Here is a 19,693-nt window from a genome sequence, read left to right as displayed (position 1 = left end):
ACAGAACCAATGGATGAAATAATATAAACATAAATATATCATCTGGATACCTTTCATCACAAGTAACCATAACCCAATGCCCCCAAGGTAGCTGCTGGCATTATTAGTGATGTCAAACCAATTAAAAAAATAAATGAAAAAAGATAACCAATTATAAAATGTTTCTATTGCATTATGAAATACATACGTGTAAGGAATAGAAGTTTTAGAACTTAACCAAAAAGTAAGGGCAGGACCATGCATTAATTTAGTGGTTATAAGCAAGAGGAAAAAGCAGAAAGCATGCTAAGAATTCATTTGAACACATAAGAGAAAGTAAGATACCAATTTGGCTGTCATTCCCCTTCAGGACGGTTATCTGTCGTGACCAACCAAGTTGCCGGACCTCAGCTGCCAATCGGCTCACCTAAAAGAAAGTAACACAGGAAAATTGATATCCTTTAGAAAAAACAAAAATTCAACACGATAAAGCATCCTTCGACACAAAATTTATAGCAGTTTTTCCAATACCTGTGATGCGATCGCATCAAAGTCACCTTCTGATTGTTCTCCGGTTCCATTCAACAAAGACTGCAAACAAAACAGAAATAAACACAAATCCATCAATTTTTTCAGCAACAAGACACAAGCTCCTACATAAATAAACTAACTGATCAAAACCTTAGTTTACCAAATGCATTACAAAATTAAAAACTCATACAAAAATAACACCAAATAAAAATTTGCTACGAGTTCCACTAGCAAAGCAGAGTAAAAATTATGAAAATAGTACCTGAAGTTCACCGATCAAGTCAGATAATTTACCATTCTTAAGCAGGATGGTGCTAGTATACCCTGTACAGAGAGAACAATCACTCAGATCGAATACAGCTAAATACACAAGGAAACTAATCCAGTATGCAAGATGAAAGATGAGTGATTGGTACCTGCTCCAGCTAAGATCAGCAAACACAGTATGAGGTTCCAAATTCCAATAACAACATAATGCTAAGCAGAAAAGTAGAATTGCTGCCGAAATTATTTAAAACGAGCTAAGTCAAAACTAAATTGAGAAATCTTAAGAAAGCTGTATGCTTCAGTAAGTCCACTAACAGATTCCCAGTGCAGGAAATGAAATATACCTATATCACATAAATTGCAAACAAAACCACAGAGACAAAATGTGAACAATGGCTACAAAAGCATCCATAAAGAGCAACTATATTTATATATGGAGGTGTACAAAATAGGTAACCTTCAAAATCGAAACAATGTGTGTGCCATGTAAGGCAATTAGCCACTGCTTCTAGACTGTACAATATTACACCTCACAATAATAACTAAACCAACTAGCTCTTGCAAAAAGGCAGAAGGACCATATAAAGTACCCCCAGCAATGTAATAACCCAAATCAAAAATTCATAAATTAAGGAATATTTTATTTTGTGAAAAGACAATTTTGCCCTCGTAATATTTTATTAAGAAAAAGGTGACTTTTTGATCGAGAAGGAATTTGACAATTCCGCTTGCGCCATTGCTTAGAGCACGGTGAAACGAGTTCATAGACACGTAGTGGGCCCGAATCGGAGTTGTAACGAGAAAGTTATGGTCAAAAGAGTCTCAGTGGCATTACTGTAAATATTTCAAAGTTGAATCTATAAAACCAGCCAGCCCTCTCTTCTCTCGAGCGAAAACTGGCCGCCGCCTTCCAGAGCTCGCTGGCGCCGCCTCAGGGCCGGTGGCGTTCGAACCGTCATCGAGTCCTCTTCCTTCGCCGACCGGTCCCCCGCCCGCCGACGACCTGTGCTGGCCGGAAACTGCGAAAGAACGACGGGAACTCACCGAAAATTCAAGGCCGCCGATCTCCCTCCTCCGGCCACCATTTCCGTCGACCCAGGTATGGATCTTGAACCTCTCGAGCTGTTCTAGCTGCCTGTTGGATCGGATTAGATCGATTTGTAGTGTAGCCATCGGATTTTTGATATTGAAGTTTCAGCCGATTTTCGACCTCCATTTACGGCCACTTCCAGCCACTTTTTGGGGTAGGTCCAAGAACAAAAGTGGCTCCAAATATGGTGTTTTACCTAGGGTAGGAGTTCGGAGCAGTGGTTTGAAGTTTTTCCAGCGAGCCGAAATCGCTTTAGACACCCATCGCTGTCGGCGAGTGCTGGGGTGCGTCGGTGAGGGTAGTGCAGTGGCACTGTGTCTTGTTGTGACCCTTGTGTTGTGACGAGTGTGTAGGATTTTGCGGATCTTAATTTGGATTCCGTTTGTGCCCCGAACGGATTTTCCATATTGTGCGCTTTCCGGGTTCAATATTACCGAGCCGTTGGATCGCGCTCAATTTCGGATATGTTGTTCCAAATAATTTTAGGACCGTGTAGGATTCGACGGATTGTGAATCGGAGTCCCGCCTGGGGCTAGGGTTTGGAAATTGTATAATTTCACGATCGTGGTCAATCCAATCGTCAATTTCAGACCAAACTTACAGGATATGGTTCCTTAAATGTGAGGGACTTAGAGGAACTCTCAGATTGGTCATTGGAGGTCGTGGACCCTACGGGGTTCCGTATCGACCAAGGTGGAAGTTTATCGCTTAGTAAAGTCTCGAGTCTTTTCATACGATGTTAAACATCTAAAATGCCTAAGTGGGTAGAAAAATGACCTTAAAGTTAGTGCACGCACTTTTAGAGTCGGGGGTCAGGGTTTTACTTAAACATCTTATACTGAGCAGTTTTATTAATTAAATATTCCTGATGATTTACCCAGGCATCCGGGACCAGGCAGACCTGCAGAAGAGACCTACAGGAGGCCTAGCTAGTTCGGACCAGGAGTGAGTGGACTTTCTTCCATAAATGATTTTATATAAATGAATTATATAAATGAGTTTATATAAATGATTTTATATTGATTTTATATAAATAAGTTTATATGAATGAATTTCATTATTTGAATTTGAATAAGTTTTATGGAATGTTTTCCGAGCATGATTTATGCTGTAAAATATCTTTATTCCTATGCTGCTTAGTTGAGCATGCTAAAAAGTGATAGAAAGCAGAGTTGAGACTTGTATCAGATAAAATAGCAGCACAGCTTTATATTTAACAAAACTCAGTTATTTCTCAAATTTTCCAAAAATAGCATATTTTAAGACCACCATGTACCCAGTTATGGTGATTACCCTCAGTTAGACCGATGTCTACGGACATCCAATATATTTTCGGTTCTGTCAGGGCACTTGACATTTGCCTCACGAGTTTCGGGGACGCTCGGACCGTGAGTGCCAGGATTTGCGGCTCGGCTGACTTGGTGTCCCGAGATCTGTCAGGATTTGCGGCTCGGCTGACTTTGTGTCCCCGAGACCTGCCAGGATTGCAGATCAGGCTGACTACGGTCCCCTGAATCCTGCTAGAGCGGCTCGAGTCGACTTTGTGTCACCGAGACCTGCCAGCGGATCAGGCTGACTATAGTTCCCTGTATCCTGCCAGGATTTGCGGCTCGGATAGACTGCGTGTCGCCGGGACCTGCCAGGGAAATTGACGGAATTACAGGGGTACATCCGAGTGGTAGTTTTGATTGATTACAGTGTTTTGACTAAAGTTTTGAGTACATGGCTTTTATGCAGGCTTGATTTCAGTACTTTCATGCAAATTTTGGATTTCAGTGCTTTTATGCAAGGATTAATTACGGTGATTTTATGCAAGTTTTCTCGACATTGAATATGTTTTATATTATCTATATATGTGTGAATGCTTTACATTTAGCATATTTCAAGCGCACTTTACATATCCAGCTTTTATTACTATTATTTTACAGTGGGGGTTATTATGTTCGCAAATTATTTTATGGAACCCTATTTTTGTCCACTAACACTTTCAACTGTTTTGCGCCCCCAGGCTGTAGCGTGCACAAGACATCCACCACCGGGCCATCTTGACTTCCGCGCCTTCTGGATTAAAAGTGATGGTATGTAAACCAGTTAAGTGATCCGTAAATTATCAAAATTGCTCTGATACATTGCCCATGAGCAAGAATGGAACCTTTGGCATGTTTATTGAAGTGCTGGCTGTTGGTTGTTTGGACAATTATGCTCGTTTTGACAGGTGTAAGTTTTGGGATTTAACGAAATATAGGGGAGACTCTGCTGAAATTTCGGTAGAAGTCAAAGTCAAAATTTAAGAAAAAGGGCAAATAGGTCTTTTATGCCCGACATTTGCCAAGTGTCGGACACGCACAGGGTTCGACTCGAATTCCAAAGCGGAATTTGATTCGGGTCCTGTCAAGCAAAGCATCTACGTATGCATCTTCGTATAAAGGATTTCCTGACATAATTAATGAGCACAATGAATTCCCAAGTCATAAGTCCAGACTGAGCTTAATTCACAGACATTAAGAAATTTACCTCATAAATATGCCTCCCCCCTTAAACCCTCCATTGCAAGCTTCAGTCGGTAATATTTGATCTTCAAAGGGTCAACTTTATCCAACGAAATCCCAGCACTGAGATGCTCGATGAATTTTACGGTCATGATTCCGCAAGACATATTGTGAGGCCAATAAGTTGGGAAATTAGAACTGCAGTTATGTAAAATTTGGATAAACTGCACTAAATTCACAAAGCTTACCCATCTTGTTGTTGTGGCACATCTGCAATGCTGCAAAGTGAGAATGGTGTAAACCTCGACATCTTCAGCCCATTTTGCTTAACCTCTTTAACCTCAGAATCTTCATAAAAGTGCATATTGTATAGCACTCGTGCCAGCGTATTGCTAATAGGGTGCAGAAGTGTAACCAGCTTTGAATTTTTGGTAAAACCAACGTAGGAGTCATACACAGTTGCAGTATGTTTGACGAAATCAATTTCGATTGCAACCTAGTGGGACCCTTGAAGATTATATGGAAAATAGAGCTTCCGGACTTTTGTCCAAGCTTGGCCATACCCGTGTTGCCACGTACCACGCACATAGTGATGTACATTGTTCAGCTTGCTGGGTGGAAGGTCAATGGTGTTTGAAGGAGCTGCCTTCTTCGATCCACGTTTCTTGGCAGTCGCTTTGAACGGCTCTAGAAATTGCTGCATCCATTGAAATGAAAGCATATCACAGAATGACAACCGAAAGCAAATAAAGCAGTGAATGTAACATGGTAACATGTTTACCTGCAAGCAATAATCTGCCGTTGTCCAGTCAGTTCCAAATACCAACGGATGAAAGAGTTGCCTTTTCCGGATGAGAAAGGTTGCCATGTCCAGGTGCTGAAAGTTGATGTATATAATATCAGCACAATTTCATACAACTGTACACCTAAAAAAGGTGAGAAAACAATTGAATGATCGCAATAAAGTAGATATTTGTGTATTCTTACCCTTGAGCTAATCCTTTCTGTTTCATCGATCAGTTTGTAGAAAAAATTAGCGCCCACTGAAAATGATTCCAGCTGCACCTCCGCACTACAAAAGGCAAACTTGCAACGGTTACTTTTGTACTCATCTCATAATTCTGACTTTGTTGATGACAAATATACACATGTATATTAAAGCAAACTCTACATTTTCTCATTACTATATGACTACATACTAGAATAGGTTGAAGATTGGATTTCGAAGGTAAAGAATCCTAACCTGATATCGTTTTTCTAGGCAGTGCAAAACTCTATTACTGCCTTCACATCTTCAATGGGCAGGGGTTTTGATGGATCAAAACATGGCGGGGTTGCAGTCGCATCCGATACACTCACCGTCCTCTTCTTCCTCAAAGGATCAGTAAATAGACTCAACAATGTCTGGGCTGGGCGCTTCTGTCTGCCCCCTTTACCTTCCACTTTTTTTTTTTTTCAACACTCAAACTACCTTCTTCATCACCAACCATACTAACCTTGGGCATACTTGGAGGATTCATCGGACCTTCTGATGGCATACTGTCAATTATTTTCCAATCTTCTAACAAAAACAACAGTCTTTGGCAGATTTCGTCACACCCGGCCACATCTTCCGGGGTAGGTAGCTTTTCAGATTGTGCCTGCTCAGCTGCTTCATGCACTTGTAAGTGAGGAACTAAAGCGGCCATTTCTGCCTCTTCGACTACCATGGCTGCGAAGGGTTTGGCTCTATTAGTGGGGACTTGTGTTTCCATTGCTACCGGTTCTGTAGGCGGACTAACATAGTCACGTAATGGCAATAGGTCATTGTCGCCTCCTTCATTCATATGAGGACTATCGAGGTCCTCATGTCCTTCCCCACCTTCATTCAACCCACCATTTCGTTTTTTCAGCTGCTCTATCTCCAGCTTAAAATAGTGTTCCATAGAAGCGAGGGTGTTGCCGAAATCCTCCACACACTTATTATTTTTTGCAATCTCTCTTTCACGTTTCAATGACTCCTTCCGTACCATTTCTTCCAACTCATGCACTCTGTTACGAAGCGCTCGATTAGAGCTAGCTACTTTGGCCAATTCATCCTTTGTCCTTTGAAAGTCATGCTTCAAAGTGCGTAACTCAATGGTCGCGAGTTTACCCTGCTTTCAGTTATAATGCAAGTGTTACAATATTTCTAGAATATATCCCAAATACAGCAGTTATAATGCAAGTGCGTAACTCAGTGGAAAAAAGGTAATGCTTGCCTTAGAGGATGACGGAAGGCTAGCAGTTTCGTCAATGTCCTATCTTTTTCTTCTACAGAGGCAGAAGTGCTGGCTTTTTGTTCAGCGTCATCGCCAAACAACTCAACAAGTTCTTCAGTGTCGTCAACACTGTCACCCCAAGTCCAATACGGCTGCTGCTTGTCGATTACAGATGGCCGGAGAAGTTGCACATCAACCTGCAATTTACACATACAATATACATATCAGTAAACTTATTACATTATATTTTCATATGCCTAACATTATCATTAAAAACTTAACTAACCTCACGGTTCTCGAATACTTGGCTCATTAGCTCATAAAAACGCGGCGAACTATTGCTCCTCCAATGTAGTAAACGAGGGATGTACGCATTATCTTCGTGCACCACCAAATGTAGTGCAGCCAACGCTGGAAATACCTCATAAGCCCAAATCTGGTTTGAGGAAGAAAACGTCAGTCACTGTAAACAAATGAAATTTAACTTAAACATGAATGGAAATTTGCTCACCTGAAGTGCAAACGAAAAACCTTCGAGGTGGTACTCTCTTGGTCTCCCAGTTTCCGTTGTCTTTGCTTTCTTTTCAGATTTTTTTTGTTTTCGCAGCTTTTTTGGGCACTTTCACTCGCTGCTAATCTACACAAAGTGCCCTCAGAAGTGACGCATTTGTCTTGGCATAACACACAGCATCCCATGGATACTTCCCAAACTCTTCAAGGTCTTTCGCCAACTTCAAATATCGCATGTCAATGTGGACATGTTTTTCACTGCCCAACAGCACAAACACAGCAAAGTATACAAATTCAAGCTTCAATACATCGTCCGCATCAACGCAGTCGAGGAAGGCTTTTTCTAATTCCAAAAGGTTGACAGTTTTATCGTTGCCAAAGTACTTCCTTTTCAATGAGCAGTTCTCATTAGTGGGAATTGAAATGAAGGGATGGTTTCCAAACCTTAGCTCGGTGACAACGCAAAATTGCTGCGCCGTGAATTGGATCACCTTATTGCCAACGATGAATTTGATCCCGTTCACTTGGGAAACTGTCTTCGGATCAGCCTTCCTCAGCAACAAGCCGTGGACAATTGGTGAAGTCCACTTCAGGTCCTCAATCAGTAGGAGATGACCAAAACAACTCTCTTCAAACCTTCGTAGCTGTTGCTCACTGAATTTCTCCTTTATCGTACTGATTGCAGTCTTTGTATGGGATAGGGACAATGCTTTTCCTTGGAACTTTTCTTCCTCTGCAATCATCAACTTAATTGGAGAAACCATATTTCCCTGCATGCCAATATTATAAAAATAATTTCAGTCCATTGCAATCTAGACAATAACAAGCAATAAACAATCAGCACTTATCAACAGCCTATTATAGGATATTAAGTGAAAAATAAACAAAAATACAGAGCATAAACAAAACCCCAGCTATTTACAACTGACCTACTAATTCAACGACTCAAAGCCAGTTAGAAAATTGTCATATCCAAATAAATAGTGCTGGTTATAACTGTTTTATCAGTTACAACTGCTCAGTGAGCTAGTTGAGGTTAGCTGTAACTATAATAAGATGGTGCAATGTAATTGAACAAATCAGAATATCTAATTTCTTAGCACCTCTTATCTCTATAACCACTCTGTCAAAGTTGTGCTCACAATGGGGTCTTCTTGGACACAAATACTAATAACTAGCTGCTAGCAATACCAATATCCTATGATCAAATAGTCGTTGTTCAGAATGTATGCATGTTTTTCTATTATAAATCAATTGTTCAAAAATATTGCATTCAAATTCATAATTAAGCTCACATATTTTTAAAACAAAACAAAACAAAACAAACTCAGCACTTATCAAGAGCCTATTATTATATCATTGTATTCAAAGAGCCTATTACCCCACTATTGTATTCAAACGAGCATTTTTTATATCTAAAAACACATTTTGCTCTGCAAAATTGTGGCATTTTAAGTTTTTTTTGCCACTTTTTCAGCACAGCTCATGCACTCATCAAACCAGCCTGACCAAACAAATACATTATAGAACCATATCATCAGAAGAGAAAATAAGCATGATACAATGGTGTACCTCCAGAAAAACCGCAGGAATGAAATACCCATTTATTTACTTTAACACTAACCAAAATCATAGATATGAAACCAATCTCAAAACCATATCAAATGACCCAAAACAAAAACACATCACCCAATCCTTAGCTAAAATCACAATCACAATAAAGAATAATAAATTAGGGTAATTTGAAGCGCAGACGAGATATCTCATCAATTCTAAAATTATAAATGAATAAATAAATAAACTTTAATGAATAATTCAAAACGAAAAATTAGAGCAAAAACTATGTATAAGGCTTCAAATGAATTTTCATAAGAGAACTGAATCAACTGACCAAATGATCGAATTCTGAAAAGAGCTTGAGAGAATGATTTGTCTTCTGAAGAAACAAGCTAATGAGCGATGGAGAGTGATGGCAGTGGTGACTGAGGCATTCTCGGTCTCAAATGTGGACTACGGACCATTGACAATCTGCAAAATTTGATTATAAGCATGTAGATTCCAGAAGTCGTTTTTGACAATTACCCATCCATAAACAACGTCCCTTCCTTTGCTTTGATTTGAACAAGTAAAATCAGAATATTGTGGAATTAATTATTGTAGAAATCACAGAGCCCAGAGCTTAAAATCTCATCAAACAGTATAGATAGTTGAGACTTACCCAGACAACGGTGAACAAAGCCCAAACGTTCTGTGACAAAATGAAGAGTTTGATTTCTGTAAACAGTGCCTGCGAGCGAGTGAGAGTGGGTGTGAGTTATTACCCAGTTCATAGAAACCCATAAACCCAAACACAATTTCTAAGCAAACCCTAAACACTAAAACCCTAAACCAAATTTACAAAAACCCCAAATTTCAAAGAAAAGGTATATGAACAGTACCTCTTGGATGTCAACGGTCGAGTTACGCTTGGATGAACAGCCACCGCGGAGGGAGAAAGACGATTGCGTCGAAGAGAGAGAGGTACACGAGGGAGAGAGACGGCCAAAGAGATAGAGCCAAAAGAGTTAGAGAGAGAAGCCAATTTCTGAAAAACTGATATGGGTACAATCAGTTCACAATAAAGATGTATTTATATGTGGTAGTTGTTAAAAAATTAGGAAGGGGTGGTATTTTTAGTTAAAATTATGAAAAGGGTGGCATTTTAAGCTATTTCCCAAAAAAAAAAAAAAACAACAATAGTCAAACGTCTGGGAGTATATGAAGTGGATAAGATGAAAAAAAAAAATAGCACCAAGTTAAATTTTGGTGAAAAAAAGAGCGCCAGGCTTAAAAATTTTGGGGGAAAGAAATTACAGATCTATGACGTGCATAAGATGTCGTTAACAAATATATCTATGATGTCTGATTTGCATCTTGGAAATCTAATTTAATGATGTGAAACACACTTCATGAGGATAACAGAATTTTAACTCCGGTTGATCTTCTATTCCCACTAAGTATGTACAAGTTGCGACTTTGCATATTAGGAATCCATGAAGGAGGTCAGTCAAGCTTCTAGTCCCTCAAGTAAGAGACAACTCACAGCTCCAGCTATAGTTGACCAACCAAGCGGTCAACAGATCCAACTAAGAGAAAACTTATGGCTCTAGTTATAGTTGCCTAACCAAGCGGTTAGTAGACCACAAAAGAGACAACTCACGACTCCGACTATAGTTTCCCAACCAAGTGGTCAACCTCTAGCTATAGTTGCCCAACCAAGCGATCAGCAGACCCACCTAAGAGACAACTCATGGCTCCGGCTATAGTAACCTAACCAAGAGGTCAGCATAACCACCTAAGAGACAACTCATGGCTCCAACTATAGTTGCCCAACCAAGCGGACAACAGACCCACATTCACCATCATGCTACTCAAGCAATCAACAAACTTAACCCAAATTTTAGTTAAAGCATTAACTAAAATTTTCATAGTAAAGCGGCAAACAGACCTAAGTTCAGCATAACAAATAAAGCAGTCAACCGAGACCAATACTTAAAGAAAAGTAAAGCTACAAGGCTACAAAGAAGAAAAAGTCTTCATCTACTTTGAGACTTTAGTAGGAGACTCCCCCTTGTTGACGTCTGTTTGGGCCTAAATTCTGCAAGCCCAGCTTATTTATGCAGCCCATAGACATGAGCACAGCCTGGGCTCGATGTCTAAAAGAAGCTAAAGAGCAGCTCAAAATAGAGAAAGCCCAGACTATTTTCTCGGAATTCTGCCAGCCAGCCCAGCATAGAATTTGTCAAACCCATGATAAAATGAACAATCTTGGGCTTTTAAAAAAAGGGAAGCAGCCTAATCAGCATGAGAGACCCACTTCTTTTACAAAAAACGACAGAGATTCAATAAACACAAAAATGAATAGATAAATCAATAAAATATAGACATCATTCATTGATTTCAATAGTATGTTAAAATCGATTGAACGGTCCACCAGTTTACTTAACCTTAGAATCATTGATTAGGTGTATTCGGGACTCCCATTCTCGATCGACCAGTTCAAACACAAATCCTAGAAGTACGAGGAACAACGCATTAGAAAATGGGATCGATTGAACGGTTCAAACCTATTGAACCCAGATATCGCATAATAGGTGCAATATCTGCTCGACTATCAAATGATAATCAAATCCAAATCCAAGCATACAGTCATGCTCAGGACGACAAGGGTAACAATTTAGAACTCTATGGGGTGCCACCCACCACGGGCAGCGCTTGGGTTTTTTAAAAGATTTTCCAACGACTGAAAATCTTCAAACCACCTGCGAATACCTATGCCAACAGATTCAGACTTACTAGGGGATCAAGTTTTGTTCTTGGACCACAGCCAAAAACTAGTCGGAACTAGCCGAATTGAAGCCGAAATCGTCGGCTAAAATGGGTATTTTGAACGACATGTAAAACCTCAAAATTGATCCAAGATACCAGTATACACAACTAGAGCACGTGGATGGGATGAAGATTCATACCTGGATTGATGAAAACCGCCACCGGGATCACCGAAAACGGCATTGAAAACTTCAAAAATACTTGAACTTCTAGTCGTTCCTGTTTAATTTCCTTGGGTTTTTGAGCTGGGAAAATGTGGGTAAGATAGAGGACATCAATACGAAACTTTTGCAACCAATTTTGTTCGAATCGGACACCAGATAGCGACAACATCGCCATAGAAAATTTGCTGCCACTCGTGCAAAGAGAGAAAGTAGCGTGCGTAGAGAGAGAGAGAGAGAGAGAGAGAGAGAGAGAGAGAGAGAGAGGCTGACTGGGTATTTTAAAACCCAACTTTGAAAAATTTATGTTTGTGCCACTGCACTTCCGTTGACCACAACTTCTTCGTTATAACTTTGATTTGAGCCTACTACGTGTCTACGAACTTGTGAGAGCGAGCTCTACAAAATGGTGACACTCAAAATCCATAAAATCCTTCCATATTGAAAAGTGAACAGTAACACTACCCCCTAAGGGTAAAATTATAAATCCACAATTAAATAATCAATTGAACAGTGATTTTTGGGACGGAGTGTTACATGCGAGCTCTCCAGAAGATTGCCACATGAGAGCTAGTCCCTTTACCTTATGGAAAGAAGACTGTGGGATGCAGGTTGATCTATACTATGAAACTCAAAGCAGATGGATCCACTGAAAGATATAAAGTTAGATCAGTGGCGAAGGGGTACAGACAGAGATATGGGGGGGCTATCAAGAGAACTTTGCCACAGTAGCCAAGAACGACACTATTAGAGTCCTACTGTCTCTAGCAACAAATCTAGATTGGCCACTACATCAGTTCGACGTTAAGAATGCCTTCTTGCACAGAGACTTGGTAGAAGAGAAATACATGGATTTACAAATAGAATGTAATTTAGCTACTGAAAAGAAAATCAAGTTTGCAAGCTCATAAAGTCATTATATGGGTCAAAACAATATCTGAATGCATGGTTTGGTAGATTTACTAAGTCCATGAAGAATTTTGGATACACTCAAAGTAATTCAGATGACACCGTGTTCTTGAAGTGTGATGAAGGAAATATCACTGCATTAATTGTTTATGTGGATGACATTGTTGTAACTGGGAACGACACAAGAGAGCAACATAAGCTACAAAAGTATTTGTCTCAGTAATTTGAGATGAAGGATTTAGGTACTCTTACAGACTTCCACGGAATTGAACTAGCAAGGTCAGAAACTGGTACATTTTTGTCTCAAGGGAAGTATCTGATGGATCTACACACTAAAACAAGAATGCTTGGATGTAAGCATGCTGACACACCCATTGAGATAAATCACAAGTTGTGAGAAGACATGGGCCGGTTGCCAACCAAAAAGGCACAATACCAGCGCCTTCTTTTTTGTAAATATGAAATATCTTAGCCTTTTTTAATTGCTTTAATTATTATAAATTTAGTGAACAATTAGTATTTAAATTTTTTACTAATTTTAAAAATTACTTAGTAAATTGTAATCAATTATTTTAAATTATTTTTTGGACTTTGTTTTTTTATTTTATTTTGTACAAAATTAGTTTATTTAGTTTAATATGTTTCAATATTTCAATATGTCTGAATATTTTAATTGTATCGTCGTGCGGCTACACTCTTAAAACCCGAATATATTTTAGAGGAATAGCCGCATGGCTATACTCTTTAAATATTAATATATTTTAATAGTACAGTCGCACGGCTATACTATTAAAATATTTGAACATAGTAAACAAAATAAACTAATTTTGTATAAAATAAAATAAAAAAATAAAGCCCACAAAATAATTTAAAATAATTAATTACAATTTATGAAGTAAAATATTTCAATACTAATTATTCACTAAATAGATAAAAATTAAAGTAATTTTAAAATGGTAAGATATTACTTAATTACAAAAAAGAACACACTTTTATGCAGTATAGATGGTCGGCTATATGCTTGACATACATTCGAATATTTAAATAGTATAGCCGCACGGCTATACATAAAAAAATATTCGTATAAATAACAAGTATAGCCACTCTTTAAATATTAATTTATTTTAAAAGTGTACTCCTTATTTACAATGGCACCTGCACGATAATAACGAGCAGACCGTTCGGATGAGAGAATGAATATATATATATATTCAGTTTGTCTGATAATCTTCAATTAATATAGTGGAAGGATCAAAATCAAGCTGGCATACTAATCCCAGCTTCAATTGGCCAAGTATGGGAAGAAAGAATGCCCTCTTGTTGGCATCGAACTGGTTGTAGGCCAAGAAAAGTATATAGAGCAGAAATTGATGCATTATCTAGACAATGATGAATTATTGAATGTATGTTTTAACACAAGCAATTTATTTGCAAATATTAAATATATTAGAATTTTATAGCTCAGAACATGTGAAGGTATCTGAGCGAAGAAAAAAGACTTTTACAAGCACCACAAAATAAAATAAAAAAAATCAAAGAACACAACAATTTCTCTTTAGTACATTCCATTTCTTTAACCCAGCATAGGTAGCACAGGCAAGGGCTTTTGTCACACAAGTAATGGTGGGCTTGACATTAACATTGAGAGGTAAAAGGGCCTTTGTTTCCATTGTAGGTGAGATCAATGTCACCGGTGAATAGCAAGCAAAACCTATGGATTATAAGAAAAATAAAAAGAGTATGGTAAAAAATAGATGAACTAACCACCACAATGGTGCAAATGGATTATTTAAGCTAAGTAGATGAATTAAAGTTGTTAAGATGAGGCACTTTCTAGTTGGAGTATATTAGAAAAAGTATATACATAGATGCGCCAATAGTGTAGGCATGGTCTTTTCCTGTTGATCTTGTTAACTATATCCAGGTGTGCATGCATGGTTTTGGTCCTCCTTGTTTGGAATATACATATATTGGGGGGGTGTGGAGGAGGACAGCAATACTACAAACAGCTTAGCACGTTCTAGATAGAGATTTGGTGATGAATATTCTCAAGGCTAAACAGCTTACTAATTATAAAAACAACATGCAACTGTGTATAAAAATAGTTAGTGATTGGTTGGATAGTTTGATGGTGTTGAGCCTTCCCAATCGGACTATAAATTGGCCTCAACTCAAAATGGAGTTGCATCATCCTTCCAGAGTTAAAAAAAAAAACAGAGAATAAAATAACAAAGTGGAAGGAAAATCAAGATGGCTATGAAATTAAGTTTCTTGGCAATGCTTTTGTGCTTATTGTTAGCATCTACACCTAAAGCTCATGCTAGTGTGTTTGACGTGACGAGTGCAACATACGGTGCAAAGCCTGGCTCTGATGTCAGTACGGCCTTGGCCAAGGCTTGGAGTGATGCATGTGCATCGCCATCCGCGAGTAAAGTTGTTGTTCCGAGCGGGACATACAAGTTAAAAGAAGCAACTTTCAGAGGCCCCTGTAAGGCTCCCATTGAGATGCAAGTTCAAGGCACATTGCAGGCTCCAGTAGACGCTGGCCAACTCACAAGACCGGATACTTGGGTTGGTTTTCAGTACATTGACATGCTCACCTTATCAGGTGGTGGGACTTTTGATGGCCAAGGAGCACTTTCTTGGAATCAAAATGACTGCCACAAAAACAAAAATTGCAAACCTCTTCCCGTTAATCTGCGGTTCGAATTCCTCACAAATTCCAAAGTTCAGGACATAACTTCACTTAACAGCAAATTTTTCCACATGCATGTTTTTCGGTGCAACCATACTACATTTCAACAGCTTACCATCACAGCACCTGACGAGAGCAGAAACACAGATGGAATCCATATCGGGGCTTCGACTGCTATCAACATTACTCATTCAAAGATTGGAACTGGGGATGACTGTATTTCTATTGGTGATGACTCCCATGAAATCACAGTGACTGATGTTACTTGTGGGCCAGGCCATGGAATAAGCATTGGAAGCCTTGGAAAATATAAGGAAGAAAAGGATGTGACCGGGATCATAGTTAAGAACTGCACCCTGGCTAATACGGAGAACGGTGTGAGAATCAAAACATTTCCAGATTCTCCTTCGCCTAGCATTGCCTCGGGTATACACTATGAGGATATTATCATGGTTAATGTCAGTAACCCTATCCTCATAGACCAATTGTACTGCCCATATACTCAGTGTGAACAAAAGCCTCCGTCAAAAGTTAAGATCAGCAATGTCAGCTTCAAGAACATTAAGGGCTCATCTTTCACTCCACTTGCAGTCAAGCTTGTATGTACCACGGGCATACCATGTGAGAATGTGGAGCTGACTGACATTGATCTCACCTACGGTGGAGACAAAGGCCCTCTTACATCTATGTGTTCTAATGTCAAGCCCACAATTACTGGCGTGACAAAGGCTCTTGGTTGTGCTACATCGTCCTTGGCAGCTCTTCCTTTATCCAAGAAGTAGAAAGTACTAATTAATGTTCTCTATACATAAATTGCTGTGTTCTACTTTGCTTTTGTGCTACATGTTGTCTCCTTTGTCCAAGATAAATGAATACACAACACAATTTTCATCAATGCCAACCGGATTTAGAGCCCTCTTATACCATCGTTGACTGTTTGGTCCCAATTTTCATCACTAAAAACTTCCCTTGTGAATTTGGCAATAACACCGCCTGATATTATTCTGTCTCATATAAAAAACAATCGATAGATCTTTCCCGCCGAAATTTTGTTGGGACTATTGAAGTGGAAGAGGATGCACAATATATTATTACTGCTCTTGAGAAAGATGGGGAGGATTTGCATGTGTGGAAGGTCACCTTTTTAAAGAAGCTAAGTGCCTCACACATTCTTTCTCTCAGGTGAGATGGCGATATAGCTCCATAGAATGTAATAAGGTGGCTCAGTCCCTTGGTAGGCATGCCTTGTTGTTAGATCAAGAATCTTTTGGTTTGAGGAAGAGCCTCCATGACTTAATTAATTCATTGTTATTGGATAATACTCCAAGTTTATCAAATTAATGAAATCTTTCATAATTTTTTTTTTTTTAAAAAAAAAAGGGAGGGTGAAGCTAGAAAACAATTTTTAGAGGGACCAAGAGTGTGAATAACTTAGTTTGGGGGCCATTACATAAATCTTTTACAAATTCTTCTATGAAATGCTAGAAATAGCCCTATACTGTTCAAATATTATATTTATGGAGTATTGCCGCACGGCTATACCGTTAAAATATTATAGTTTAGTTGCGCGGCTATACTATCTAGTGAAGAATTAGTATTTAAATATTTCAATTAATTTCATAAAAATTACTTAACAAATACAAATTAATTATATTTAATTATCTTAAATAATTTTGTGGAATTTAAAATTATTTTAAAAATAGTTTCAATTGTTTAAAAATTCTAAAAATCAAATTTTAATCTCCAAACTCTAAATCCAAGTCTCGAACCAAAAACCCTAGCTTTCAAACTTGTCCGAACTTGTTCCAAAATCATTCGCAAGCCTTAAACTCTAGCTATAAATCTACTGCAGGGCACTTAGGATTCAATTAGGCTTGGCTAATCACATAACTTGACCTAGGGCTTTATGATTTAAGTTTTTCTCTTAGTCTTGGGTTAGTATGGCTTAACCGAACCTACACTAGACATGTCTCGGCAAATTTTGTCAGGATAAATCTAGCCCAACGAACTTTAATGGGATAGACTTATGCCGGCAAACTTTGATGGGATAGACCTATCCCAACGAATATGTGTCGCCGGTCACCCCCCTTTATAGCTTCACAACCAGAGCCACTATGTCAAAACGATCGGTCGCTCTGCCCAAACTACCGGTCTGTAACAACCCGATCCAAAATTAATTTTTGTTGTTAATTTATTATGAGAAAAGATAATTTTGCCCCTATAATAAATTATTAGAGAAAATGGTGACTTGTTGGCCTAGGAGACTTTGGTAAAATTGTTACATCTCGGTCCGAAAAAGTGTTAAAATAATTAAAGTAAGAATAAATTTAAATGAGGAATAAATTTAAATAAACATTAAAATAAAAGGATGTGAATTAATTAAGGTTTTTGAGAAATTAAAATATTATTTCATATTCAGAAAGGGCAAAAAGATCATTTTAAGTTTGGGAAGGAATTTAGAAATTTCAATTGGACCAGTATGTAGAGCACGTTAAAATGAGTCCGTAGACACGCAATGGACTCGAATCGGGATTGTAACGAAGAAATGACGATTAAAAGAAGTTCAGTGGCATAACCGTAAATAATTCGAAGTTCAGTTTTTTAAAAACCCAGATTTTCTGCAGTTTGGCAGCTCGACCAGCTGACTTCCAAAGGTGATATCTCTCAACTCTGGCCACTAATCGAAGGAAGACCAGTCCCGTTAGAAGCAATACACTTCCCTCTTCCAGTGCCAGCCCATTTCAACCTCGATCCGCCATCGTGGTCCCCGGAAACCGCCATGAAACAGGGCGGTTTGGATAGTTTTTGACGGAATTTCATGGAGCTCATTCAGACACCTCTGGCCACCATTTTCTTCGAATTTGTTATGTTTTTCCATCCTTTCGATGTGTTCTAGCTGATGGTTGGGTAGGATTTGATCAATTTCTACTGTAGGCAACTTGATTTGTAACCCAAAATTTGGCTGGATTTCGGGATGAGATTCCGGCCACTTCCAGTCATTTTTTGAGGTAGGTTCAAGAACAAAAGTGGTTCCAAATAGGGTTTTGTACCTAGGATAAGAGTTTGGGCTGGCGGTTTGGAGTATTTCTGGCTGCCAGAAATTGATCAAGCCACCCACGCGCTGCCAGGGCGTGTGGCGGTGCATGGGCTGCATAGTGAGGTCACTCTCAATCCTAGAATGATCCTCGTGTTGTCACGAGCGCGTAGAAATTCGGGGATCTCAATTTGGACAACCCTGATCGGATCTCGCATATTGTGCGATTTCCTGGTTTGATACATTTGAACCGTTGGATCGTAGTTATTCTAGTATATGTCAAGCTAGACAATTCCCGGATCGTGTAGGATTCAACGGATCGGGAATCGGAGTCCCGGATACTCCGAAAAGACCAACCTTAGGGCTAGGTTTATAGTAACCATCCGATCGTGCGATCGTAAGTAGTCCGACAGTCCGATCGAGACTGAACTCTCGCGACATGTGTCCTAGGCATGTTAAGACCTCTAGGAACTCTTGGATCTGAATTTTGAGGTCGTGGACCCCACGGGGTCCCGGGTTTACTTTTTGGGACTTATCGTTTTTTGAGTCCCGAGGCATTCCTAGACCGTTCTAATCATTGAAAAGGCTTACATAGGCTTGAGAATGACTTCAAATATAATGCACGCACTTCTAGGAGTCCAGGGCCAGCACTTTGGATTAAATAACGAGGATGAGCTCCATGTGATATGTTTGAGCCTTCAGAAAGCTCATGCGTGTGCGAGTGTTCACTTGGTTTAGTTGTAGTTCTAATTTCATGATTTTATGTGATTTCGAGATGAGTATTTAATTATCTATTTATTTATCACCTGTTTATATATGTTCATATGGTTAATGTGTGGTAGGAGTATAAATATAATATTGGAATGGTATGCTAAGCAAAGATCGAGATAGTTACAAACTAGCCAAGTGTTTAGTATATATATATATATATACAGTCCTGATCTCTTGGACTACAGGAGTCCAAGAGATTTGTGGTCACTCACCGTTGGATGTAAATTCAACGGTTCACTCACTCGTACACTCCTTTTAAGAAATTTTTTTGAACCATTGGATGGTGGGTGACAACAATCTCTTGGACTCCTGTGGTCCAAGAGATCGGGACTGTATATATATATATATATATATGTATGTATATATATTTGAAGTTTAGTTGAGAACCAATCTATTTAAAGTTTATATAAATGACGAGTTATGGTTTTAAAAGCCACCGCGAGGGTACCCCCCCAGTTGCCTTGAAACATTTTGTTATTTTGATGATGCCCCACGAGTTTCGGGGACGCTTGAACTGTGTGGTGCGAGGATTGCGGCTCATATTGAAGTGTTATTTCTGAGACCTGCAAGGATTGCGGCTCAGATTGAAGTGTTATCTCTGAGACCTGCGAGGAATGCAGCTCGGTTAACTTTATAGTTCCGAGACCTG

The 19,693-nt window shown here is 39.0% G+C and overlaps 1 protein-coding gene and 1 long non-coding RNA gene across 2 annotated transcripts; one reads left to right on the top strand and one right to left on the bottom strand.

The window, feature by feature from the left end:
* Nucleotides 1–501: 501 nt before the first annotated feature.
* Nucleotides 502–957, bottom strand: LOC117612520. Its single transcript, XR_004583415.1, has 3 exons — nucleotides 927–957; nucleotides 773–834; nucleotides 502–570 (listed from the first exon to the last, which is right to left on the bottom strand). It is a non-coding gene; the product is annotated as an uncharacterized LOC117612520 (long non-coding RNA).
* A 13,796-nt stretch (nucleotides 958–14,753) lies between these two features.
* LOC117612515 (exopolygalacturonase-like) lies at nucleotides 14,754–16,021 on the top strand. Its single transcript, XM_034341202.1, has one exon. It carries the CDS (start codon nucleotides 14,795–14,797, stop codon nucleotides 16,019–16,021), a length of 1,227 nt encoding a protein of 408 aa, XP_034197093.1. The 5' UTR covers nucleotides 14,754–14,794.
* Nucleotides 16,022–19,693: the final 3,672 nt, after the last annotated feature.

The sequence above is a fragment of the Prunus dulcis genome, unplaced genomic scaffold, assembly GCF_902201215.1.
Source record: "Prunus dulcis unplaced genomic scaffold, ALMONDv2, whole genome shotgun sequence".
NCBI lineage: Eukaryota > Viridiplantae > Streptophyta > Magnoliopsida > Rosales > Rosaceae > Prunus > Prunus dulcis.
The sequence above is the reverse complement of the archived record's forward strand: the minus strand, read 5'-3'. Positions and strand labels throughout refer to the sequence as shown.